This window comes from Salmo salar, chromosome ssa18 (genome assembly GCF_905237065.1).
Source record: "Salmo salar chromosome ssa18, Ssal_v3.1, whole genome shotgun sequence".
NCBI lineage: Eukaryota > Metazoa > Chordata > Actinopteri > Salmoniformes > Salmonidae > Salmo > Salmo salar.
Window position 1 is genome coordinate 8,769,416 of NC_059459.1, and position 27,841 is coordinate 8,797,256.

The 27,841-nt window shown below is 44.2% G+C and overlaps 1 protein-coding gene across 6 annotated transcripts in view; it reads right to left on the reverse strand.

Annotated features, from left to right (window-relative positions):
- LOC106576797 (E3 ubiquitin-protein ligase MARCHF5) overlaps positions 1-27,841 on the reverse strand; it is a 45,532-nt gene that overhangs the window by 10,653 nt on the left and 7,038 nt on the right. For all 6 annotated transcript variants that reach the window (XM_014154216.2, XM_014154217.2, XM_045700731.1 and 3 more), the window contains exon 2: positions 9,784-9,986. In XM_014154216.2, coding sequence (XP_014009691.1) covers positions 9,784-9,986 — 203 coding nt within the window. The remainder of the gene's footprint in view (positions 1-9,783; positions 9,987-27,841) is intronic.

The following is a 27,841-nucleotide window of genomic DNA, read 5'->3' on the forward strand; positions in this document are numbered from 1 at the left end:
TTACAAATTATCTTTGAAAGACAGGGTCCTGAAAAAGGGACGTTTCTTATTTTGCTGAACAACTCCTGCATTGTCTTGGCTGTGTGCTTAGGGTCATTGCCCTGTTGGAAGGTGAACCTTCACCACAGTCTGAGGTCCTGAGCACTCTGGAGCAGGTTTTGTACTTTTCTCCATTCATCTTTGCCTCGATCCTGACTAGTCTCGCCATTCTGACAGGAACTCTGTCAGAGACCATCAGGTTCTGGGTCATCTCCCTGACCAAGGCCCTTCTCCCCCAATCAGTTTGGCCGGGCAGCCAGCTCTAGTAAGAGCCTTGGTGGTTAAAAACGTATTCCATTTAACAATGGAGGCCACTGTGTTCTTGGGGACCTTCAATGCTGCAGAAATGTTTTGGTACCCTTCCCCAGATCTGAGCCTCGATAAAATCCTGTCTCAGAGCTCTACGGACAATTCCTTCAACCTCATGGCTTGGTTTCTGCTCTGACATCCACTGTCAACTGTGGGACCTTTTATAGACAGGGCCAAGAAACTTGACCAAACTGTCCTTTGGTCTGATGAGTACATATTTTTGGTTCCAACTGCCGTGTCTTTGTGAGACGCAGAGTAGGTGAACGGATGATCTCCGCATGTTTGGTTCCCACCGTGAAGCATGGAGGAGGTTTGATGGTGTGGCGGTGCTTTGCTGGTGACATTGTCTGATTTATTTAGAATAAGGCACACTTAACCAGCATGGCTACCACTGCATTCTGCAGAGATACGCCATCCCATCTGGTTTGCGCTTAGTGGGACTGTCATTTGTTTTTCAACAGGACAATGAACCAACACACATCCAGGCTGTGTAAGGACTATTTGACCAATGAGTGCTGCATCAGATAACCTGGCCTCCACAATCACCTGACCTCAACCCAATTGCGATGGTTTTGGATGAGTTGGACAGCAGAGTGAAGGAAAAGCAGCCAACAAGTGCTCAGCCTATGTGGGAATTCCTTCAAGACTGTTGGTGAAGCTGATTGAGAGAATGCCAAGAGTGTGCAAAGCTGTCAAGGCAAAGGGTGGCTACTTTGAAGAATCTAAAATCTTTGTGCATGAGATAGAAATAATGCAGTGCGACTCGAGTTTCAATGTCAGTGGAGGAAAGAGAGAGGAGTGATGTCGAGGCAGAAATACCTTATTGACATAAGTATTCAGACACTTTGCTATGAGAGACTCGAAATTTAGCTCAGGTGCATCCTGTTTCCATTGATCATCCTTGAGATGTTTCTACAAGTTGATTGGAGTCCACCTGTGGTAAATTCAATTGATTGGAAATTATTTGGAAAGGCATGATTTAGAATAGGGACACACCTGTCTGTATAAAGGTCCCACAATTGACAGTGCATGTCAGAGCAAAAACCAAGCCATGAGGTCAAAGGAATTGTCCGTAGAGCTCCGAGACAGGATTGCGTTACGGCACAGAACTGGGGAAGGGTACCAAAAAATGTCTGCAGCATTGAAGAACACAGTGGCCTCCATCCTTCTTAAATGGAAGAGGTTTGGAACCACCTTCCAGAAGGACAACCATCTCTGCAGCACTCTACCAATCAGTCCTTTATGGTAGAGTGGCCAGACGGAAGCCACTCCTCAGTAAAAGGCACATGACAGCCCGCTTGGAGTTTGCCAAAAGGCACCTAAAGACTCTCGGACCATAAGAAACAAGATTCTCAGGTCTGATGAAACCAAGATTGAACTCTTTGGCCTGAATGCCAAGTGTCACATTTGAAGGAAACCTGGCACCATCACTACGGTGAAACATGGTGGTGGCAGCATCATGTTGTGGGGATGTTTTTCAGTGGCAAGGACTGGGAGACTAGGGAAAGATGAACGGAGCAAAGTACAGAGAGATCCTTGATGAAAACCTGCTCCAGAGCGCTCAGGACCTCAGTCTGGGGAGAAGGTTCACCTTCCAACAGAACGACCCTAAGCACACAGCCAAGACAACGCAGGAGAGACCTGAAAATAACTGTGCAGCAATGCTGCCCATCCAACCTGAGAGCTCGAGAGGATCTGCAGAGAATAAATGGGAGAAACTCCCCAAATACAGCTGGTAGCGTTACACCCAAGAAGACTTGAGCATGTAATCGCTGCCAAAGGTGCTTCAACAAAGTACTGAGTAAAGGGTCTGAATACTTATGTGATATGTTTTTATTTTTAATACATTTGCTTTGTCATTATGTGGTAGTGTGCGTAGATCGATGAGGGAAAAAAACTATTACGAATACATTTTAAAAGGCTGTAAAGTAACAAAATGTGAAAAAAGTCAAGGGGTCTGAATACTTTCAGAATGCACCGTATAATATATATATTTTTTTTTAAATGTGCCGAACATTGCATTCACTGGCAGGACAATTCAAGCAAAGCCAATATATGGCGATAATGTATTGGGCCTATAGCTTTCTGCACAAACCTCATTGCAACAGTACTCTATTTCACTGGTTAATGTTGAATAGGCTTGCGTTTTTCAAGTCATGTTAAAGAAAAATCTGAGCGGTAGATCTCGGCTTGCATTTTGACTCCGTGATCTTAACTCAGAAAAGGTTGGTGACCACTATTCTAGAGTTTTCCCTGTTAACACTGTCAACGTTTCCCTTTACTGTGGCAATTGGGACCGAATCAATGCAATATTAGCCACTTTCAATGCAACATACAGAAACAAAACTAACTACGCAAGAGATTTTGTTGTAGGCAGAATGCTTTGGAGTAGGATTCTATTGCATTGACACGCACTACTCAGCCCATACTTTACAGACCGGTGTGGCATTAACAATCAGAGTTGCAGTTGGCCTAAATGCAAATATCCCATAGCCATATATGGATCTGTGCCACTTAATTTGAACTGGACTGTGTTTACAGCATGAGCGGTCGTGACTAGATGCGCTTGTTTTGAGATCAAAGCGAGAGCTGCATGTAGCCACGTGCACAATTTGTTCATATCCTTTGCTAGTTAGTGAGTTATTAGCCCAGTTATAGATCATTTGTAGTCAGCAATAAGCAACAATTGGCCCAGCGTCGTCCGGGTTAAGGGAAGGTTTGGCCGGCCGGGATGTCCATGTCCCGTTGCGCTCTAGCGCATGCACGTTGACACGGTCGCCAGTTGGACGGTGTTTCCTCCTGACACATTGGTGCAGCTGGCTTCCGGGTTAAGCGAGCAGTGTGTCAAGGAGCAGTGCGGCTTGGCAGGGTCGTGTTTCGGAGGACACATGGCTAACGACCTTGGCCTCTCCCGAGTCTGTAATAGAGTTGCAGCGATGGGACAAGACTGTAACTAACCAATTGGATATCACAAAACTGAGGAGAAAAAGGGGGACATTTAAAAAAAATAATAATAAATGAAAAGTTAATGTCAAGCCATGCATGTTTTTTTTTCTCTCTTTCAAAAGTCTCATGGAATGTAGACCTAAATTGAACACTACACATTGGCTGCTAATGTAGGCTGAATGACAGAACAGCTATTTCCATGTTAAAATGTTATCTCCATAGCCTACATGGCCAAAGTTTAAACTTAAAGCAGGTACAGCCTCCGTGTCCACATTAAACGTTCGCTGGAAGTTGCACAGAATTTGCCCAATGTTCAAGTTGGCGCTCAGCAGAGCTGAAACTTGCTCAGTGCCCCGAAATATTTGAGGTTACATTGGTGGTGACCACAACTGGTCAAATAATCCAGCAATGCCCACGGCTAAAACGGCAGTGACTTTATATTTGCATTGAATGCCTATAGTGACGCTGCCATTTTTGGAGAAAGCCATGAAATCAGGTCTCAAATGTAGGAACAATAGTGCAGTAGACTTTTCAACTGGCTACAGAGACCTGAAGGAACAACGGAAGGGTGACGTGTCACCTCAAAGCTTCCAACAGGCACAACGGGGAACAAACACTTCTCATTTCTTAAAGTAGTTAAACACATTGGCCTCCTGTATCCTGTCAGTTCTGCCACTTTCCAGGGTTGTGCTTTATTGCGCCTATGTTTGCCAACCAGATTGATCTCGTGCCTCTTCAACACATTAATCTGGGCATATTTTGATGACAACGTCGGAATCCCTTCCGTTTTGTCCCTGCCTAAGCATTACGCCATCCACAGCCAGAGGGAACTGGGTCACACTTAATGGCTATTGGCAAAAAGGAAAGCGAAGCAATTCATTTCAGCGCTTGGTAGCAAATTCCTAATTAACATAATTAAAAGAGTGGATGGGGATCGAGAGAAACTGCAACTGCATCCCACTTTCTCACTGGCGGGCAGGCATGTTGGCACACTGTTCCAACCCACTTTTTTTTACCCTCTCACAGAAGAGCCAGCAAGGACACGCCGTCCCTCATTTTACACCACCGGCCAAATCAGAATGATAGCGTGGGTGGAAATCATCAGTTGCTGAGAAAAAAAAAAAAAAACTCTAACTTACCATACCAGTGCCACGGCTAACTGCACTTTCCTACTAGAAATCCCAGAGTTTATAGCCCAAAACTAGCAGAGAAAACCTAACACGAGTGGTGTGCTACAGCCAAACACATGCACCACGGTGTAAATCCATCAATGTGATGCCGCACTAACCTGAGGCCCGGCCCTGAGAGTAGGAACATGAGTAACGCCTGTCAGGCTAACAAATGAGCTGGGCTCAGCAGAGCGCAACGACAAAATAACTACACGTCAGCAGCTTACCACCCAGCACCCATCTCGGCCTTTATTACACCAATTGAAAGTTGTCCTCTAACGTCTGTGAGCTGCGAAAGTGCCATGTTTCTGAGGCTGATTAAAGTCACTGAAACACCCTTAAAAGTCATTCCCAACCGACAGAGAAGTAAAAAAATGTTCCCCTTTCTAAAAGTTGACTTCTACTTTTAGCGCAGTCAGATGGGTGACTATAAATCCAGACACAGAAGCTGTTTAGGCCCATGTCTGTCTGTTGGCCTATGCCACAGTGATCAAGTCCAGAACACAGACTAGTACTTTACATTAGAAGACTGTCGGAAGGAGCCAGCAACATAGCGCTGTTGTTTTTGTGTTCACTTGAGTGCAGCACTGTGCTTACTTCAAACTATAATGCACATGTTTATGTATCCTAAGCATACAAATGAAGACAACAGACATCCTATTAAACTCTGTAATTCTATGAAGGCAGCCGTGTTCACCTCAAAAAAGGTAGGAGGCAGCCCCCGGGTGAGGTGCGGTGATGTAACCTAGCACTTAAACGCACAGAAGAATCTAGGCTAAGCTCTACGGCACAAGTTGAGAAACAAGATGTGCTAAAATCAGACTTTTCTAATCAATTAAACACTACTGACAACCCCAGAGAGACCCACTGAGGCAATACTAGCACACTATCCTCGGGCGTCCATCGAGTCTGCCTGAGCAGAATACTGTGTTGAGTTCAGTTGGGGGGGGAGCACGCGTCAGACAGTGTGACATCAAGACCTCTGGAAGCCGTGTCATAATGTGGCTGCTGAAGTCTAATGATGCAACGGTGAAGTTAAATAAAATGTCAGAGTGTCGTGGAGCGCATGTCTATTGACTTGCAGACAATGACACAAACAAATTATTGGTTGAAAAAAAGACTCTTTGTAGCTCTTTGTAGTCAAGACACCTGAAATCAAAAGAGAATTTTGGACTGAGTAGCGCATTTTGTTTGCCAGCAATACTTTGACATGAAGGCGCCAAAGTCGAGTGTTTGTTTTAGTAACTGGCGTGCGCAACAATGTAACTTGTTAACAGTGTTTCTACCGTGTATAAAGCTGCCCATTTAAAAGTACATGCTCTAGTAATGTGAAATATATTAGAATGATTGAAGTGTTGGTAGAGTATAATCACAGCATTTAACCTATCTCACGCTGCTTCCTTGTTGAAGTGCCGGTGCGAGGCAAATTAGTCCACTTGTCATCAAGGAACATTTATTGGTTGACGGGAATAACCAAAGTGATTAATTATTGCAGGGGTGAATTACTTAATGAATGTGTACCGTGACTTAAAAGTTGAAGTTATGGCACAAGTTATTGAAGTGTGCATGTTTATGTAAAACCGTTGTTTATGATGTTATATTTATATATCTATGGGAAATTATGCATTTATGGTAGAAATGTGTTTTGGGGCTATCATGATGGAACATTCCTAGCTGAAAGGAGTTCCTGGAAAGAGTACTTAGGTGTTCAGTTGGCTTTTGCCAGGGGGAGAGCAGGCTGGGCAGGAAACATGTTGGCTAGAGTGGAGTTATACCGGAGTTTTGTCATAGGCAATAGTTTATACTGAGAATATGTTTGATTTATTCAAGTCTTTGTCAACATCCTGTTTGTTATTTTCTGTACAAAGTTTATTGGCCAATTAGTCCTGCACCTGTTAATATTGTAAATAAAGCGGGCAGGGCAACAGAACATTCTGTCTGTCAACTCACTGTCCGATCCCCTGCTTCGGAAACTGCTTTCACACAGAGGAAAGCGATTTTTCTGAGCGTTTCCAGTCCCCAGGGCAGGCAGGGTATTACAGAGGAGAATGGGGAGTTGCCGGGCAGATGGCTGCTCCAGGTGGTAGGATGGCAGCGTCAGTGTGCTGCTGATTCATTGGGTGCTGTGGCGCTGTCTGGGCCGTCGGCTATTTCTCGGGCCTGGGTTTTTTGTGATTCATCAGCAGCAGTAGCGGGCAACCCCGGTCTCCTCTCCGGCCGTTGGTTGATGAGCTGCTCTCCTCATACCGTGGCCTAATCGCCTCCTCTCCCTCTACACCTCTGTCTGAACACAGGGGTAGGCAAAGGAAGCATGCTTAGGGGAGCAGGCAGACTGGTACACTTCACTGACTGGGCCTCTCCTCTTTCTCTCGTGCCATCTCGCATCGTTTCCCCATCTACCAACCATCCCATCCCCATCTTGTACCCTCTCTCTGCCTCCTACACAGCCCGGTGGGTGTCTACCTCAGTGTCCTTTCTCCAGGCACCAGAGACTGTCTCTTCCTCTCCCCGTCCCTCACACCAGGGTGATGACCAGTAGATTAGTCTGGGCCTTGGCAGATGGCATAAATAAAAAATACCCATCTGTATGCTCCCTGGCCTTCTGCGGGAAGTTGTCATCCCCCGTGTCGGGAAAGTCTCCGAAAATTTTCAGAGGACTTTCACGCAGTGTTAAATCGAAGTTAACATAAGCCCTTATGAGCCGGTGTACACGACTCAATAAACGATGAGCGATCGAGGCCTAAGCCTACTACATGATTCTACGAAGGACGTTATCTTTCAACAGATTAGGGCACATTGAAGGCCCTGTCCAAATAACCCATTGCCTCATGACACCCTCATCTAATCACTGTTACTGCCTGGAAAAAAAACACTGGGGTATTCAAAAGAAAAAAAGGAACACAAACAAAACTTGGAGGATGTGTTGGGGAACTGATGAACTTGATAAACATTTAGGCCACATTTCATGATGACTAATCTGGTGAAGACGCTGGCAAAAAAAACCAACCGACCACAAAGACCACTGGTCAGCCGGATAGCAAAGGGGGCGATGAAAACAAAGTGTCCAGAAAAAGTCTTCAGTAGCTACTGAATGGGAATGAGAGATTAGTTCCTCTCTCTCTCTCTCTCTCTCTGTCTGTGTGTGTGTGTGTGTGTGGGTGTGTGTGTGGAGGGGGGACATGGGATTGGAGAGTGAACAGGAGACAACGAGCCCAACATCTCTTTTTCTCCTCCTTTCACCTGTTTTGAAGGTTAACCCGGATAAATGTACCGGTGGGGGCAAGGGCAGAGAGTGACACAGACAGACTTATCCCAAAAATAACCAGGCAGGCAGCAGGCACGGTGGGCCTCAGGAGAGAAGACAGAGACAAGCTTATTTACTGAACATGCAAGCAGGCCCAGTGTCAGGCTACTCTATACACCCAATAACCATTAACATATTGGGACAAAGAGAGAGAGTAATGCCCATCTGGAACAAAAGTATTCACATTGAGATTTACTAGTCGCCTCATCTACTCATTATGCCAGCGAATCAGAGATGACATTCAAAAAGACTGCCACCAAACCAAATCCCCCACAGTATGGATTAATTCTCCATCAATGTTATCTGAAATACTAAGCAGTAGAAACACTTCCATGATGGGACAAGGGGATAATTATGGTTTTCAGTGAGCCAGATACTTTCAAATGGGGGAGCGAAGTGAACATGGAAATACAAATGCCACTGATCTGATGTGTGTTCTAAGTCCACAGAGTACTGCTTGAGAATTCTCGGGTGCCGGTTTGTCAATGTGCCATGACTTTATCAATGACACATCATTAATTCTGTCCTGTACTTGGCATACGACACTAGGGACTGTCCCGAGTCTTCCCATTGACCCGAAGCTCCAGAGACGAGTCTGAACTAAGTGCCCTGATCTCTATGCTTCAGTCCTGTAGGTTTAGCTAAGCCTGCTGCTTATAGCAACACAGGTGACTGCCAGCACAGCCAGGCCTGCATCTAAAAATACAACATGGCCCTGCTTACCAGCAGAGCTTGCCCTCCCGAATACATTGTCTTATGTCCAGGCCCTACTTCTTAGTTTGTACCTAGTTCTAATTAGACATGTATGCAGAGTGATTTAATAGCTTACCAGGTGCTATAAAATGTACAACAAGTGTTATTTCCCAAAGCAGTTTCCAGGGTTTCCACTTACATAAAAGTTTCCTCTCTTACGGTGACTGACGTAGCTGAAAGTTCTGTAATCGTCAAACGAACAAATGCAGAGCCATGTTTACTTGATGACTAAGTGCCAGTGTTGGGAACAATCAGTGCCCCCGTCACTCTGACGTGCTGGGGTTAATTACAGTGAGGCTGAAGCTGGCTGGTAATGAGCGGGTAGCAGACCTGGGTTCAAATACTATTCGAAATTCTTTTGCAGAGTTTTATTGAGCTTGCCTGGTGCAACGGAACTGACAGAATAGTCGCACAAGTGAGAAGTCCACCTATCTGGCACTCCAGGCAAACTATTTGAAATACGTTTAATAACATTTGAACCCAGGTCTGGTAATGAGCATCTGGCGAGTGCCCTGCCCGCTCCAATTCCTCGTGTTACTTCTCCCTCAAAGGGTATAATTACCAGACTCACCACATAACCTACCCTGGTTTTGGGAAAAAATAAACATGCAGTTAGTTGAGACAGGCTGAGTGGTTTTTAGAGCTCTCAGTTCCCACTCCTAATTCACAGCACTGAGTCCCTGTGCTGCAACAGTTATTAGGGAGACAGCAACAACAGCCATTAGTTGTCTGTCCTCAAAGGACCAATTCAGAAGTCCATTTAGGTATGGAAATGGCCTTCTAATGCTACTTCCCCTTTGGAAAGGTAGGGAAGTTAAGTGTTGTCCTGACATTTTGACAGTGAAGTTGAAGTAAAGTGAGATACTACAAATGTGCCCGTGATTCAGCTGTTATTACATGACTGTGTGCTGACAGACGCAACAGATCTGTCTCCATCTGTTAGGTAAGCTGCCACGGAATTACAAAAGCTCAAATGACATCAATATTTTTCACATGGGCCTGAATCATAACTAACTGAAATCATAAACACATCACATAAGCAGTTAATGCATGTTCATCTCTTTACTCCTGATGTGTGATAAGCATACAAGTGAAAATCAGGACAGACACTAGCTTGGACAGGGTGAGACCAATTCAATTATGTGGCCTACAAACAGCGTGAAAGCATAAATTCAGTAACTATCTGTGACCCTAACTACCTCCAACTAATATTCCAGGGAAACTGCAGTCCAGCCCATAGCCCCCCACCCTGTCATATCATACCCAGCTTGGGGAAGACGATGAGGTATTCGGCGTTGCACTGAGGACAGGCCACGCGGGCCGTGCTGTTGCCCCTCTGCTTCTCGTCCACCCAGCGCTGCAGACACACCTGGTGCACCCACTTGGTGGAGCCACGGCAGCGACACGGACGCACCCACTCCGCCGTGCGGTCATCCTCGTCCGTTGCGAAGCACACCCAGCAGCTCCTGAAACGCACACAAACACAGAAGAGGGGTTGTTCCACAGGCACATAAACACACAAGAGAAGGCAGACGCATCCCACAGTGGCTGAAACACTGGGGTCGTTGGTTTTTGTATCAACGTCTGTATACCAGTAAATTAAGTATTCTCAGTGCATTTGACAATTCATTCATGGTTGTGTATCAGGTAGATGGTTTGCATCCATCCAGATTATGTGAACTTCACCCTGTAAACCTCAGAGTTACTCAACACACTGGCTGATTAAACAGGATGTTCAGAGGCAGGAAACACAACCAAAGCCCCGTCCCCTGGGCACTGAGTGGCAGGCAGGGAGAGGGGCAGCTCCTCTGGGACAGGATGAGAGAGCAAACATGTACCCAAGACAAGACAGACTACATGTGACCTTGCATTCACCATGAAGTGTAGGCTTAAAATGAAATAAGGTTAAAGACTACAAAATCCACAAACTTGAGTAATATAATTATTATGTGAAGGCCATAATAGTCTGTATATACACACACATACATACAGTACCAGTCATCAGACCACGATTAACACAATTCTCTGGTCTGATGAAACCAAGATTGAACTCTTTGGCCTGAATGCCAAGTGTCACGTCTGGAGGAAACCTGACACCATCCCTACAGAATGTTTTTCAGCGGCAGGGACTGGGAGACTAGTCAAGATTAAGGGAAAGATGAACTGAGCAAAGTCCAGAGAGATTTTTTATGAAAACCTGCTCCAGAGCACTCAGGACCTCAGACTGGGGCGAAGGTTCACCTTCCAACAGGACAACGACTCTAAGCACACAGCCAAGACAACGCAGGAGTGGCTTCGGGACAAGTCTCTGCATGTCCTTGAGTATCCCAGCCAGTCGGACTTGAACCCAATCGAACATCTCTGGAGAGACCTGAAAATAGCTGTGCATTGACGCTCCGCATCCAACCTGACAGAGCTTGAGAGGATCTGTAGAGAAGAATGGGAGAAACTACCCAAATACAGGTGTGCCAAGCTTGTAGCGTTATACCAAAGACGACTTGAGGCTGTAATCCCTGCCAAAGGTGCTTCAATAAAGTACAGAGTAAAGGCTCTGAATACTTATGTAAATGTGATATCAGTTTATTTTTAATACATTTGCAAAATTGTTGCTTTGTCATTATGGGGTATTGTGTGTAGATTGATGAGGGGGAAAAAAAACATTGTTTAATATTATTTTCTACCCCAATTTCGTGAAATCCAAATTGGTTGTTACAGTCTTGTCCCATCGCTGCAACTCCCGTACAGATTCGGGAGAGGCGAAGGTCGAGAGCCATGCGTCCTCCGAAACACAACCCTGCCAAGCCGCACTGCTTCTTGACACACTGCTTGTTGAACACGGAAGCCAGGCGCACCAATGTGTCGGAGGAAACACTGTACAACTGGCAACCGTGCCAGAGTGCATGCACCCGGCCCGCCACAGGAGTCGCTAGAGCGCGACGGGACAAGGACATCTTGGCTGGCCAAACCCTCCCCTAACTCGGACAATGCTGGGCCAATTGTGCGCAACTTCATGTGTCTCCCGGTCGTGGCCGGGTGCGGCACAGCCCGGGATCGAACCCGGGTCTTTAATAACGCCTTAGACCGCTGCGCCACTTGGGAGGCCAAAATAAAAACAATTTAATCAGTTTTAGAATAAGGCTGTAACGTAACAAAATGTGTAACATTTAAGGTGTATGAATACATTGCATGTATGTACACACACACAGTGTGCGCTGCAGCTGATGAATCAAAAAACAAAATCCCCCTACATCTGAGATAAAGATAAAAAGCTTGTGAGTACACTGTCCAAAGCCCCGGGCCAAGTAAAGTAATCTCAGCCATGGCCTCAGGGGGACATCACTCGGTGAAAGTGGGCAGTCAGCAGAACAAAGTCACCTCCTAAAACACAGGCTTTTATACTTGGGGTTGATTTTGGAAGAAATTATATTTTGTTAGGCTAGGCCTAGCTCTTGGGACCGATAACAGTGTAGTGTATTGATCAAAGATTCCTCTCAGACAGTAGACTGAATAAATGTACCCTGGAATACAGAGCAGAGACACTCTGGTGCAGTGACGGTGCACAACTCAAACAAGATCAATAACAAAGAATCTGCTAAGTAAGCAAAATGAACTGAAATGCTGTGTGTGCCTACACACCTAGCAGCGTCAAAGGGTAGGCAGGCTACTCTTTTTTACATGCATAGCCTACAAGGCCGACCGCATCAGAATGTCTAGGACCATTTGCAAAGGGAAGAGACTATCTGCAAGTCTTTTCGCAAACATGCGACCGTCACCTAATAGAAAACAATTGCCATAATGATTATTTGATCAATGCAGGAAGAACGTAACCAATAGCAGCACCCAGAGATAAGACCTGTTGATGTGTCTGTACTTTGCTCCGTTCATCTTTCCCCCGATACGTCCATCTCCCAGTCCCTGCCACTGAAAAACATCCCCTCAGCATGATGCTGCCACCACCATGCTTCACCGTAGGGATGGTGCCAGGTTTCCTCCAGATGTGACACTCGGCATTCAGGCCAAAGCGTTCAATCTAGGTTTTACTGAGGAGTGGCTTCAGTTTGGCCAATCTAACATAAAGGGCCTGATTGGCGGAGTGCTGCAGAGATGGTTGTCCTTCTGGAAGGTTCTCCCATTGCAACAGAGGAACTCTGGAGCTTTGTCAGTGACCATCAGGTTCTTGTTCACCCTCACCAAGGCCCTGCTAATCCGATTGCTCAGTTGGGCCGGGAAGCCAGCTCTAGGAAGAGTCTTGGTGATTCAAAATTTGTTCAATTTAAGAATGATGGAGGCCACTGTGTTCTTGCAGACCTTCAATGCTGCAGAAATATTTTGGTAACCTTCCCCAGATCTGTGCCTCGACACAATCCTGTCCTGGAGCTCAATGGACAATTCCTTCAACCTCATGGCTTGGTTTTTGATCTGACATGCACTGTCAACTGTGGGACCTTATATAGATAGGTGTGGGCCTTTCCAAATCATGTCCAATCAATTGAATTTACCACAGATGGACTCCAATCAAGTTGTGGCAACATCTCAAGGATGATCAATGGAAACAGGATGCACCTGAGCTCAATTTCACATCTCATTGTAAAGGGTCTGAATTCTTATGTAAATAAGGCATGTTTTTTTTTTTTTGCCAACAAAATCTAAAAACCTGTTTTTCCTTTATTATGGGGTAGTGTATAGATTGATGAAAAGAAAACAACTATTTAATCCATTGATGAATAATGCTAACATAAAAAAAATGTGGGAAAAAGTCAAGGGGTCTGAATACTTTCCGAATGCACTGTAGCTCCATGCTTGATACGGTGTGTGTGCCTTTGTTACACATTCCACCAGTGGAGACTGCTGACGGGTGGATGGCTCATAACAGGTGGGTGGATGGCTCATAATAATGTCTGGAATGGAGTCAATGGAATGGTATCAGGCACATGGAAACCACATGGAATGCGTAAGAAAGGCACACACACACCGTATCAAGCATGGAGCTACAGTGCATTCGGAAAGTATTCAGACCCCTTGACTTTTTTCCACAGTTTATGTTACAGCAAAAATCAGTCGACTTCTACACCGTAGTGTGCGCACTGCCACTGCTAATTTTTTTTTTAGCCGCGCTTTCAAGATTAAAGTGACACTTTACACAGAGCTAGCAGTGGTGCGAATGAAAGCCACAATCCCACAGCCACAATTTGCTCCACATCGTCTCCCTACAGTGCAGTGGCGTGCATCAGAGCTGCTAGCCCATAGAACGGTGTCACATCAAAACTGGTGTATAGTAAAATAGCAACGCTCCACATCCAACCTGACAGAGCTTTAGAGGATCTGCAGATAATAATGTGATAAACTCCCCAAATACAGGTGTGCCAAGCTTGTAGCGTCATACTTAGCCTGTTAGGGCTAGGGGGCAGTATTGACACGGCTGGATAAAAAAACATACCCGATTTAATCTGGTTACCACTCCTACCCAGTAACTAGAATATGCATATACTTATTACATATGGATAGAAAACACCCTAAAGTTTCTAAAACTGTTTGAATGGTGTCTGTGAGTATAACAGAACTCAAATGGCAGGTCAAAACCTGAGAGATTCCTTTACAGGAAGTGGCCTGTCTGACCATTTCTTGAACTTCTTTTCCATCTCTATCTTTTACTAAGGATCTCTGCTCTAACGTGACACTTCCTACGTCGTCCATAGGCGCTCAGAGCCCGGGAAAAAACAGAATGTCGTCATCCCAGCCCCAGGCTGAAACACATTATCGCCTTTCTCAAGTGGCCGATCAAGGGACTCTGGGCTAATGCGCGTGACCCGACCGCCCCCGCCTTTGTGATTTTTTCCTCTGTTTGCCGAAAAGGAGATTCCCTGACGGAATATTATCGCTTTTCTACGAGAAAAATGGCGTAAAAATTGATTTTAAACAGCGGTTGACATGCTTCGAAGTACGGTAATGGAATATTTAGAATTTTATTGTCACAAATTGCGCCATGCGCACGACCCTTCTTTACCATTTCGGATAGTGTCTGGAACGCACGAACAAAACGCCGCTATTCGGATATAACGATGGATTATTTTGGACCAAACCAACATTTGTTATTGAAGTAGCAGTCCTGGGAGTGCATTCTGACGAAGACAACAAAAGGTAATCAAACTTTTATAATAGTAAATATGATTATGGTGAGTGCTAAACTTGCCGGGTGTCTAAATAGCTAGCCCGTGATGCCTGGGCTATGTACTTAGAATATTGCAAAATGTGCTTTCACCAAAAAGCTATTTTAAAATCGGACATATCGAGTGCATAGAGGAGGTCTGTATCTATAATTCTTAAAATAATTGTTATGCTTTTTGTGAACGTTTATCGTGAGTAATTTAGTAAAATGTTAGCGAATTCCCCGGAAGTTTGCGGGGGGGTATGCTAGTTCTGAACGTCACATGCTAATGTAAAAAGCTGTTTTTTGATATAAATATGAACTTGATTGAACAAAACATGCATGTATTGTATAACATAATGTCCTAGGGTTGTCATCTGATGAAGATCATCAAAGGTGAGTGCTGCATTTAGCTGTCTTCTGGGTTTTGGTGACATTATATGCTGAATGACTTAAATGTAAATGTAAATGTAAATTATATGCTGGCTTGAAAAATGGGTGTCTGATTATTTCTGGCTTGGTACTCTGCTGACATAATCTAATGTTTTGCTTTCGTTGTAAAGCCTTTTTGAAATCGGACAGTGTGGTTAGATTAACGAGAGTCTTGTCTTTAAATAGCTGTAAAATAGTCATATGTTTGAGAAATTGAAGTAATAGGATTTTTAAGGTTTTGAAAATCGCGCCACAGGCTTAAAGTGGCTGTTACGTAGGTGGGACGAATTCGTCCCGCCTAGCCCAGAGAGGCTAAGAAGAGACTCAAGGCTGTAATCGCTGCCAAAGGTGCTTCAACAAAGTACTGAGTAAAGGGTCTGAATACTTATGCAAATATGATATCAGTTTTTACCTTGTCATTATGGGGTCTAGTGGGTAGATTGACGGGGGGAAAAAACAATTTAACCCATTTTAGAAAAAGGGTGTAACGTAACAAAATGTGGAAAAAGACAAGCGGTCTGAATACTTTCCTGAATGCAATGTAGACACCGAAACACATTTTACTGTAATAGAGAAGTTGACCTTTCTAACTATAACCTTTTTATGTCTCAACTGCTCAAATTGTGCGCACAGCAAACATTACTAAAATATGAGTATCAAAGAACATTGACACTGGAAAATGAATGCTCAATTTGTCGCGAGTGGCATCACGGTACTGCTAGCAGCATTTTAGCCAAAGACTGATATGCTAGCTGTCTAGTCAAATCAAATTGTATTTGTCACATGCGCAGAATACAACAGGTACAACCTTACAGTAAAATGCTTACTGACAAGCCCTTAACCAACAATGCTTTATGAAGTTAAGAAAAACGTGTCAAGTGAAAAAGATAAAATAAATAAAACTAACAAATAATTAAACAGCAGCAGTAAAATAACAATAGCGAGGGTACCAGTACAGAGTCAATGTGCGGGGGCACCGGTTAGTGGAGGTAATATGTACATGTCGGTAGAGTTACCAGCATAGACAATAAACAGAGTAGCAGCTGCGTAAAAGAGGGGTTTGGGTAGCCCTTTGATTAGCTGTTCAGGAGTCTTATGGCTTGGGGATAGAAAATGTTGAGGAGCCTTTGGACTTAGACTTGGTGCGCCGGTACCGCTTGCCATGCATTAGCAGAGAGAACAGTCGATGACTAGGGTGGCTGGGGTCTTTGACAATTTTTAGGGCCTTCCTCTGACACCGCCTGGTATAAAGGTCCTGGATGGTGGAAAGTTTGGCCCCAGTGATGTACTGGGCCGTTCACACTACCCTCTGTAGTGCATTGCGGTCGGAGGCCGAGCAGTTGCCATACCAGGCAGTGATGCAACCAGTCAGGATGCTCTCGATGGTGCAGCTGTAGAACCCTTTGAGAATCTGAGGACAAATGCCAAATCTTTTCAGTGTCTTAAGGGGGCTTTGTCGTGCCCTCTTCACAGCTGTCTTGGTGTGCTTGGACCATGAAAGTTTGTTGGTGATGTGGACGCCAAGGAACTTGAAGCTCTCAACCTGCTCCGCTACAGCCCCGTAGATGAGAATGGGGGCGTGCTCGATCCTCCTTTTCCTGTAGTCCACAATCATCGCCTTTGTCTTGATCACGTTGAGGGAGAGGTTGTTGTCCTGGCACCACACAGTCAGGTCTCTGACCTCCTCCCTATAGGCTGTCTCATCGTTGTTGGTGATCAGGCCTACCACTGTTGTGTCTAGAGGTCGACCGATTATGATTTTTCAAAGCCGATACCGATTATTGGAGGACCCAAAAAAGCCGATAACGATTAAAAATATATATATATAAAAAAATAAAATAGGCCAATTTATTTATTATATATATATATATATAACAACAATACTGAATGAACACTTATTTTAACTTAATATAATACATAAAATCAATTTAGTCTCATAAATAATGAAACATGTTCAATTTGGTTTAAATAATGCAAAAATCACAGTGTTGGAGAAGTAAAAGAGCAATATGTGCCATGTAAAAAAAGCTAACATTTAAGTTCCTTGCTCAGAACATGAGAAAATATGAAAGCTGGTGGTTCCTTTTAAAATGAGTCCTCAATATTCCCAGTTAAAAAGTTTTAGGTTGTAGTTACTATAGGAATTATAGGACTATTTCTCTCTATACCATTTGTATTTCATATACCTTTGACTACTGGATATTCTTATAGGCACTATAGTATCACCAGCCTAATCTCGGGAGTTGATAGGCTTGAAGTCATAAACAGCGCTGTGCTTCAAGCATTGCGAAGAGCTGCTGGCAAACGCAGGAAAGTGCTGTTTGAATGCATGCTTACGAGCCTGCTGCTGCCTACCACAGCTCAGTCAGACTGCTCTATCAAATATCAAATCGTAGACTTAATTATAATACAACAAACACACAGAAATACGAGCCTTTGGTCATTAATATGGTCAAATCCAGAAACTATCAAACGTTTATTCTTTCAGTGAAATACGGAACCATTCCGTATTTTATCGAATGGGTGGCAACCGTAAGTCTAAATATTGCTGTTACATTGCATAACCTTTAATGTTATGTCATAATTATGTAAAATTCAGGCAAATTAATTACAGCCTTAGGAAGAAATGGTCTTCACACAGTTCGCAACGAACCAGGCGGCCCAAACTGCTGCATATACCCTGACTCTGCTTGCGCTGAATGCAAGAGAAGCGACACAATTTCCCTAGTTAATATTGCCTGCTAACATAAAATAAATTAAACTAAATATGCAGGTTAAAAAAATATATACTTGTGTATTGATTTTAAGAAAGGCACTGATGTTATGGTTAGGTTCATTGGTGCAACGACAGTGCTTTTTTCGCGAATGCGTTTTGTTAAATCATTACCCGTTTGGCGAAGTAGACTGATTCGATGATAAATTAACAGGTTGATTATATGCAACGCAGGACAAGCTAGTTAAACTAGTAATATCATCAACTGTGTGTAGTTAACTAGTGACTATGTTAAGATTGATTGTTTTTTTATAAGATAAGTTTAATGCTAGCTAGCAACTTTCCTTGGCTCCTTGCTGCACTCATGTAACAGGTGGTCAGCCTGCCATGAAGTCTCCTCGTGGATTGCAATGTAATCGGCAATAATCAGCATCCAAAAATGCAGATTACCGATTGTTATGAAAACCTTGAAATCGGCCCTAATTAAATCGGCCATGCCGATTAATCGGTCAACCTCTAGTTCGGTCATCAGCAAACTTAATGGTGGTGTTGGAGTCATGCCTGGCCGTGCAGTCCTGAGTAAACAGGGAGTACAGGAGGGGACTGAGCACTCACCCGAGGGGCCTTCGCGTGGCAGATGTGTTGATATCTACCCTTACCACCTGGGGGCAGCCCGTCAGGATGTCCAAGATCCAGTTGCAGAGGGAGGGTGTTTAGTCCCAGGGTCCTTAGCTTAGTGATGAGCTTTGTGGGCACTATGGTGTTGAACGCTGAGCTGTAGTCAATGAATAGCATTCTCACATAGGTGTTCCTTTTGTCCAGGTGGGAAAGGGCAGTGTGGAGTGCAATAGAGACCGCATCATCTGTGGATCTGTTGGGAAGGTATGCAAATTTGAGTGGGTCTAGGGTTTCTTGGATAATGGTGTTGATGTGAGCCACGACGAGCCTTTCAAAGCACTTCATGGCTACAGACTTGAGTTCTACGGGTTGGTAGTCATTTAGGCAGGTTACCTTTGTGTTCTTGGGCACAGGGACTATGGTGGTCTGCTTGAAACATGTTGGTATTACAGACTCAGTCAGGGAAAGGTTGTAAATGTCAGTAAAGTCACTTGCCAGTTGGACAGCGCATGCATTGAGTACACGTCCTGGTAATCCGTCTGGCCCTGCGGCCTTGTGAGTAAGACCTTTAAACAGGTCAACATTCACATCAGCTACGTAGAGTGTGATCACGCAGTCGTCCGGAACAGCTGATGCTCTCATGCATGCTTCAGTGTTACTCGCCTCGAAGCGAGCATAGAAGTAATTTAGCTTGTCTGGTAGGCTCGTGTCACTGGGCAGCTCGCGGCTGTGCTTCCCTTTGTAGTCTGTAATAGTCTGGTTTGTAAATGTGCAATAAGTATAAAACAATTATATAAGAAATTAGCAACTTGTTCTCATGTTGAGAAATAAGCTAGGGCACTTGATTTCAACATCTGAACAAAGTAGAAAGGCTAGCATGCTGTTCAAACATTTGGTGATGGACAGAAGGGTGTGTTCATAACAATTCCACTGTTCTGCTTTGTTACCTAGCAAATAGATCCAAGTTGGATAAACTTTAAATAAAAAGACTCCTATAAAGAGTAGCTGGCTACTCACTAGCAAGTGGGCTTGTGCTTGAGAGATTGTTCATGAGACCTGTGTTAATTTTCTATCATGCCCGCTACAAATAGTGAATGTGCATTATGCATGGTTCTGATTAAATTTGTAACAAAAAGCACATTTTCATAGACCGACTTAAAAGCCAGATCAGTAATTACTGCAAAAAAAAATGCAGGTTAAACTATTTTTTATAAAATAATTACATTATTAGTGAGTCTTATGGTTGTGGAAGGCTTATACTGTATTTAGCCTAGGTATAAGCTAACAATAACTGAATTCATTAGATTATTGCTGACTGTTTCAAATAGTGTATTTCACCTTTAAAATTGTACAAAGATTAGAGAAATAACACCAAAAAAATTTAGATATCGTAAAATCAGCCATAAATTTAAAATAAAATGTAGATATGATTTTCAGGCTGTATCGCCCAGCCCTAGTCTGACATGGCTGATCAAAATCCCATAATACCACCATGTATAATTAAACCTGCCTGCTACTAGGCTTGAATAATGGATGGCAAATCTTTGGCCATCGGTCATAATCCTCCTACCCAGGGTGTGCTCTGTTACCAGGCTGCAGGGGGGAGGGGGGGGGCTGTCTCGGTCACTTGCTCAGGTAACTAGGTACCTACCTGGCTGATTTTCCATCCTCCAGGGGTGAAGAAAACATGAGGGAGAGCTCAGTGGAGCCTAGGGGTCGGGTGCTTGGGTAACGTGGGCCTGCGAAGGAACAGGGGCCACATGGCGAAACAGAGTTTGACCTTAACCCTCCTTCCTCTGCTCTACCATCCTCATATTAACCTCATCCATCCTACCACTATGACTCTATCCACTCATTTCCTCTCCACAATGTGAAACGACACACTGCTGGGATGTCCACAACCTGCTGCACTACAAGTCCTCTTGTATGACCTGTGACTACGGTTACAGTACGGTTAGCTACAGTGGATATAATGGGTCAAATGCCCGTTTGTAGCTGGGTTCCTACCCTAAAATCAGGGGAGGTCAAAAAATAGCCCACCCCAGGGGAGGTTATTCCTAATCCAGATTCACAGAGAATCCGGTCACAGAGTAGCCATTTTCGGTTATAAAATCTACCTAGCTTTTGACTACATGAGCATATCGTTGTGACTATGAGCCTGGCCGGGGGGAACAAAGGCCCAGAGGAAAGAGATTAGTAGAACCTGAGCTGAGAGGCAGCAGAGAGAGACAGAGGGATGAAACGGGAGGACGGGAAGCTGATTGGAAGGGTAGACAGATGTCTCCACAGGAGCACAGCCATGGAGAAACAAAGGCGTGGGTGCTCCCCCAGATACACTGGCTCCAGTTCCCGTAATGCTGCCCCTCCACATGACAAGCCACGATACAACTGGCGAAACGCTATCCTCTTCACAAAACCCTAACCCCTTGCTCGCTTTCGCCTCGCTCGGTCCTGCGCAGCAAATAACACAAACACAGGCCTACAAACACCCGAACATACGACAAGACAAACACTACAAAACACAGTCCCAATGCCCAATTTTACAGCCTAAACATTCAAACAAAACAATGGAACGGACCAAAAGCTTCAGTCAGGTCTCAACTCAAAAGCAATTAGGCCTGCGAACCAATAACCAAAAAAAGCTTGAAACAAGAGACTGATTTGATTTAGACCACACTTGTCAAATAATGTCATCGCTGCTCTTTCACTGTATATGTCCATTCATCTGTGCATCAATGTAACTAACATAATTTAAAAATCCCCATAGAAATCTGTCAATTTAAGCTAGAGATATCATTTTGCATTGGCTGTGTCTCAATCCACAGCATCGGCCTTCCACATCTGCGGTGGAAGGTGGCCCAGTTAGGTGTTTGTCAGACCATGAGACAAAAGTCTATCGTCCGACCGTTTTGCTCTACGACACCCACGAGACTCTTCTGTAGTCGGTACTGCAGATGTGCCAACTTCTGTCTTTAGCATCTGGACCGTTTGGGCTACAAACTATACTGAACAAAAATATGAATGTGACATGCAACAATTTCAAAAGATTAGAGAAAAAGAAAAAGAAAATACCTAATCTATAGATTTCACGACTGGGCAGGGGTGCAGCCATAGGTGGACCTTGGAAGGCATTGGCCAACCCACTTGGCAGCTAAGCTCAGCCGATCAGAAGAGTTTTTTCCCACAAAACTGCACTTTTTTTTTTTTTTTAAATGGCCTTTTATTCTCCCCAGCACAAGATGCACCTGTGTAATGAAAATGCTGTTAAATTAGCTTCTTGATATGCTACACCTGTCAGGTGGCTGGATTATCTTGGAAAAGGATTAATGCTCACTTACAAGGATGTGAACAAATTTGTGCACAAAATTTTAGCGAAATATGATTTTTTTGCAAAGGAAAATTTCTGGGATTTTTTATTTCAGATCATGAATTATGGGACCAACACTTTACATGTTGCGTTTATATTTTTGTTCAGTGTAATATGATCACCATGGAAAGATGACATTCTCACGAAGGTCTTCTCCGTTTCGCTCTACGACTCCCACAAGTGTCACGGGACTGTGAAGGTAACCCGGTATCATTTTTTTTTAAATGGAAGAATGGAGATAGCATTGTGCCCCCCCCCAAAAAAAGGGGCTTAATGTGTGTCCTAAACACAAATATATTTCCGAAAAAATTCTATATCTCCTATAAGACAGACACTTCGAAACCTTATGATTTCTTTTTTGACTGTCTGTTTAGCCATTTAAGAATGTGTTATTTAATACGTTTCTATGGGCTATAGTAGCAAAGGCCAAATTAAAGACTGACGTTAATATGATCCTAATCAGTCAGGTTTCAAGACTGGGCATTCAACTGAGACTGCTCTTCTCTGTGTCACGGAGGCTCTCCGCACTGCTAAAGCTAACTCTCTCTCCTCTGCTCTCATCCTTCTAGACCTATCTGCTGCCTTTGATACTGTGAACCATCAGATCCTCCTCTCCACCCTCTCCGAGTTGGGCATCTCCGGCGCGGCCCACGCTTGGATTGCGTCCTACCTGACAGGTCGCTCCTACCAGGTGGCGTGGCGAGAATCTGTCTCCGCACCATGCGCTCTCACCACTGGTGTCCCCCAGGGCTCTGTTCTAGGCCCTCTCCTATTCTCGCTATACACCAAGTCACTTGGCTCTGTCATATCCTCACATGGTCTCTCCTATCATTGCTATGCAGACGACACACAATTAATCTTCTCCTTTCCCCCTTCTGATAACCAGGCGGCGAATCGCATCTCTGAATGTCTGTCAGACATATCAGTGTGGATGACGGATCACCAGCTCAAGCTGAACCTCGGCAAGACGGAGCTGCTCTTCCTCCCGGGGAAGGACTGCCCGTTCCATGATCTCGCCATCACGGTTGACAACTCCCTTGTGTCCTCCTCCCAGAGTGCTAAGAACCTTGGCGTGATCCTGGACAACACCCTGTCGTTCTCCACTAACATCAAGGCGGTGACCCGATCCTGTAGGTTCATGCTCTACAACATTCGCAGAGTACGACCCTGCCTCACACAGGAAGCGGCGCAGGTCCTAATCCAGGCACTTGTCATCTCCCGTCTGGATTACTGCAACTCGCTGTTGGCTGGGCTCCCTGCCTGTGCCATCAAACCCCTACAACTCATCCAGAACGCCGCAGCCCGTCTGGTGTTCAACCTTCCCAAGTTCTCTCACGTCACCCCGTTCCTCCGCTCTCTCCACTGGCTTCGAGTTGAAGCTCGCATCTGCTACAAGACCATGGTGATTGCCTACGGAGCTGTGAAGGGAACGGCACCTCCATACCTTCAGGCTCTGATCAGGCCCTACACCCAAACAAGGGCACTGCGTTCATCCACCTCTGGCCTGCTGGCCCCCCTACCTCTGAGGAAGCACAGTTCCCGCTCAGCCCAGTCAAAACTGTTCGCTGCTCTGGCACCCCAATGGTGGAACAAGCTCCCTCACGACGCCAGGACAGCGGAGTCTATCACCACCTTCCGGAGACACCTGAAACCCCACCTCTTTAAGGAATACCTAGGATAGGATAAAGTAATCCTTCTAACCCCCCCCTTAAAAGATTTAGATGCACTATTGTAAAGTGGTTGTTCCACTGGATATCATAAGGTGAATGCACCAATTTGTAAGTCGCTCTGGATAAGAGCGTCTGCTAAATGACTTAAATGTAAATGTAATATGTTATTAACATGTCATAAAAAAACTAGAATTTCCTCACTACAAGCAAATACGAGCACTGCTGCATCTCGCCGGTAGAAACTGTCCATCAACAATTCCTGGTTGTGAGCTAAACATAATTTCCAGAATTTATTGGCATTTCAGGATGTAGTACCGCCCCTGTCGAGGTGAATGCAGTTGAGAATGGGTGTCAAAAGGTAGCTAACGTTACTCACTGGACCAGCCACTCATTCAAAGAACATCAGCTTGCGAAGAACGATTAATTTTTGTTGTTGAGAAGTTTAGTTATGGTGCTCAGTACCTGGATGTGCAAACTACAAGCAAGCACAGGCTGCTGGGGTAACAATTCATTGGTTACCTTACTAAGAAGTCAAGCAGCGGTAATTCCGATCAATTAGCTAAGGAACTAAATGTGTTTATCTAAACCAAAATCTAGCTAGCTTTCATAATACACTGGCTAGACATTCTAAAGCAAATCAATGTAATAAGCCAGTTGCTATCTATTCGTTGATGTGATTTGTATCTTTGCAAGCTACATTAGGTTACGTTAGCTACATCTTACCAGACTTTATCTAAACATTAGCTAGCTAACTAACTATCGCAGAGGCTAATGTGACTGGCCTGTGTGTTCCATTTACAACATCTGATCCCATCAACATCTGCATGCAACAGCATCAAGCTCAGCACCAGGAACTAGTATAAGTCACCTTTGCAAAATATTTCCATGACTCCATGATGAGCAAATAAATATACTGGAGCTAGGCATAAACATGGTCCGTGTCTTCCTGTCATAGTTGGTGTGTTTATCACTTCTAATGTAGTTCTCTATATTATGGAGGCTTAGTTGATCGTTTATGCAAAGCTAGAAGTCTAAATTTGAGGGGATGGTGTTGGTGACTGACTGGTATCTGTTGGGGGTGGGTATTGTGTGTGAAGGTTAGTATGCATGATCTTTTGACACAAGGGGGATGGGTAGATATAGTACCTTGTGTGTCTTGATGGAGACAAAGTAGTCAAATGTGGCTAATCACTGACTAGTTAGTGTTTGTCCTACAGACTAATCCTGCCGCTGCTGACCTTGACACCAGCTTTACTAGTACAGATCCTATAGACCCATTGGATGAAAGCTTTCAGCAGGGAACACGCTCAACATCAGACTGAGAAGAGGAAAAGACTGCACAGGGCTGGCAAGAGCCAAAGTGCAGAGTCTATGAGTCCAAGGTCATGGAGTACTGCCAGACCGGCTGCCATTGCCCAACACAAGATGAGGTTCACCAGCTGAAGAACATTCAGGACCCAGCCTGTTACATTCATACAACATCTATATTTAGAAGTAATGTGGTATATTTCTCAATAAAAACATTTGTGACCTTGGCCTTTTAACCAAAATATCAGATGAGACTAAATGTTCAGCTGCACCTATAAGGGCAGGAGGTTACTGTGGAAACGGGGCCATTCAAGTCATGTCATGTGTCTGTGTGTGAGATTTGGGATGTGACTAGTAGTAGACAGCATTTAATCACTCCAAGCCCAACACTCCTTGCCAGGGCTGAAAGAATGTTGCTACTGCAACACAACAACCTAAGCACTATTGGACAATTGTGTTTGTGTACAACCAGCAGGAAGAAAACCTGGCTCTGGAAAATAACAAGAACGCAGCAACAACTCCCATGATTTAAGTTAACCTACAACTATTTTTTTTGCACCATTTCTCAAAATAGGGTAAAGAGGGAGTGAAAAGGCACACTTGATTGAGAGATGGGGTGCACGATGGAGTGATTCACAGTCCGGTACAAAGATGAGGGTGATGGTACGATTAGTTTTACCTCATCATCTCACAAGTCATGCTTCTGTTTTTTAAGAAGGGGCCAGAGCCACTCCACAAAGGCTCCTTTCACTCAGCGGCGGTCACGTGACTGTGGGAAAACTGGAGGTTCCGCAGCACAAAGGCAGGCGACCGGATCCTGGCCCACAAAAGGTCTTCAATGAAGGTTAAGGTCCGGGGGCTTCCGCATGTCTGACAGCCTTAGTGCCTCCACCCCATAACAAATAGACTCAGTCTGCATCTAATACATTCTACACACCAAACATGCTTGGGCTACCTCTACTCCACAACAAACAAGTAACATCTAGCCTAGGCCTACCTCAACTCCAAACAAATCCTTAGTTGGGCCTACTCCAATCTAACAAATCAAAACACTTGTCTTCTACTACTAACCTAAGTCCATAACAACATTGTGTAGCCTACCTCTACTCAATCAAGCACATACTCCATGACCCTTGTGTATGGTTGCCACCTGCATCGAACAGCAGGGAAAGTGTCAGGCTGGGACTTGCCATTTGGCATCGGTTTCCAGTCAGACTGGCCCAAGTTACACTGTGAATCTGCAGGAGTCTATATTTTACTTTTTGGCTCAGGGGTCGGACACAGTTAACCCAAACCTATGAGTATGCCTTCAACTCTTGCACCCTAGGGAAAGCCACAAGACTAACCACAGCTCATATTTCACGACTCTCCCCCCGAACCCCATCATTCCAACCTCAAACAGGAGTCACAACAACCAACAGCAAAGACTTTAGAACATTCTTTCTTAAAGGAGTGGGTCGTGGACCTGTTAATGGTGGGTTCAACGTGTCAGAGTAAATGTATAATTATATAATTGATTACTGGAATTGATTTGGCCAAGTACAACTGCGCTCACTGTTCAATGCACTCTCTGCTTAGCAGCGGTCTCTGCTCAGTTTGGCAGCTGCGCAAGTGGAAGTTGCCCGTGTGCTTCACCGTTAACCAGGAACTTTTTTTCTGCAGTTCTCTTGAAGATCACTCCGCGACCCACACGATGCAGCGCTGTCGTTCAGCAGCAGATGATGCGCTGTCAGCCACTGACTTGTCACTCCCACTCGCCAGCATTCACCACTGTCATCAAATGACTCAAGCTAGCTACAAGTTCTGACTGAGCTCCATCGTCATGAAACGCAAATACAGCGTTGAGTTTCTCTCTTGGTTTCATACAAACTTTGAGAAATAACGAGGAGCGCCCACAATGTGTTTGATGCGGGGAAGTGCTTAGTAATGAGTCTCTCAAAACGAACCAATTAATAAAACGACACGTCCTGTCCAAACATCCACAGCATGAGGGTAAACACAGGGAGTTCCTTCAGAACAGGGAAGAATGCTCCAGGAAACAGTGCTTCAACAATGGAAAAGTCAGTCAGCTAGCAAGGCATTGTCGTCATGTTATAACAGGTGATGACAAGCAGAAATAAAGGAGTACTCTCTCTCATACTAGCAGATGTGAGTTTCTCCTTCAAACAATCCCCTGGCCTTGTACACAGCTAATAGCTATAGTAACGTGAGCCAAAGCAAGCTACTGATAACCGTAAGTAACAGTAAATACAGATGACAAAATGATCAGGCCTACTGTACATCTTACTGAAGAAATTATTGTTGTAAACAAATCTAAATTGCAACTGTTGCTGTTGCTGTTAAAATACAAGTATTTTTTATTCTGAACTAGAATAAACTGATTGAAGTAAGATGCTTTTAGAGGCAAACACACACAGTTCTGGGTTGGTAATGTACAGCAGGAAGCGGTCTCCAGCCTGAGAAAGTAGTCGATGTTCTGATCCAGTTCGGCACCACATACCTATGCGAGTCAGGGTTCTTAACTCTGTTTCAGTACTCTTTTTAAAAAGTATGTCAGACTCAACGCTGAGCATGACCTCCATGTTACACTGTCAAAACCTGAGTCCAGAATAGACATGATTGTTGAAAACGTCAACCGGTGTGATTTGATCCGTTTATTCCAGTTCAGAATAAACAAATAGTTATTGTATTTTAAAACGGAGAATGGAGAAAATAAACATCAATAGCTAATTATATGGATATTTCATTGTTATTTGTTTTTGTCTATATTGCATTTGTTTTAGGCATAAGGGTAATGAAATGTACCAATATTTACACCTAGTTGCATATTTTCATAAGCTTGGGTCCCATGAAAACACAGAATTTCTAATTTGGGCCCCAGGCTGAAAAAGTTTAAAGAACCCCTGCTTCAGAATATCAAAATCACATTTTGCTGTCTAGTGTCTACAAGATATGAATTGTATGACATAATTACAGAAGAAAAAAAAAAAGATGAAAATGATAACGTAGTATGGCTAATGCCCAACCAAAACAAAAGGGTACAGAATCATGGAGGTTGTGTGTGCGAG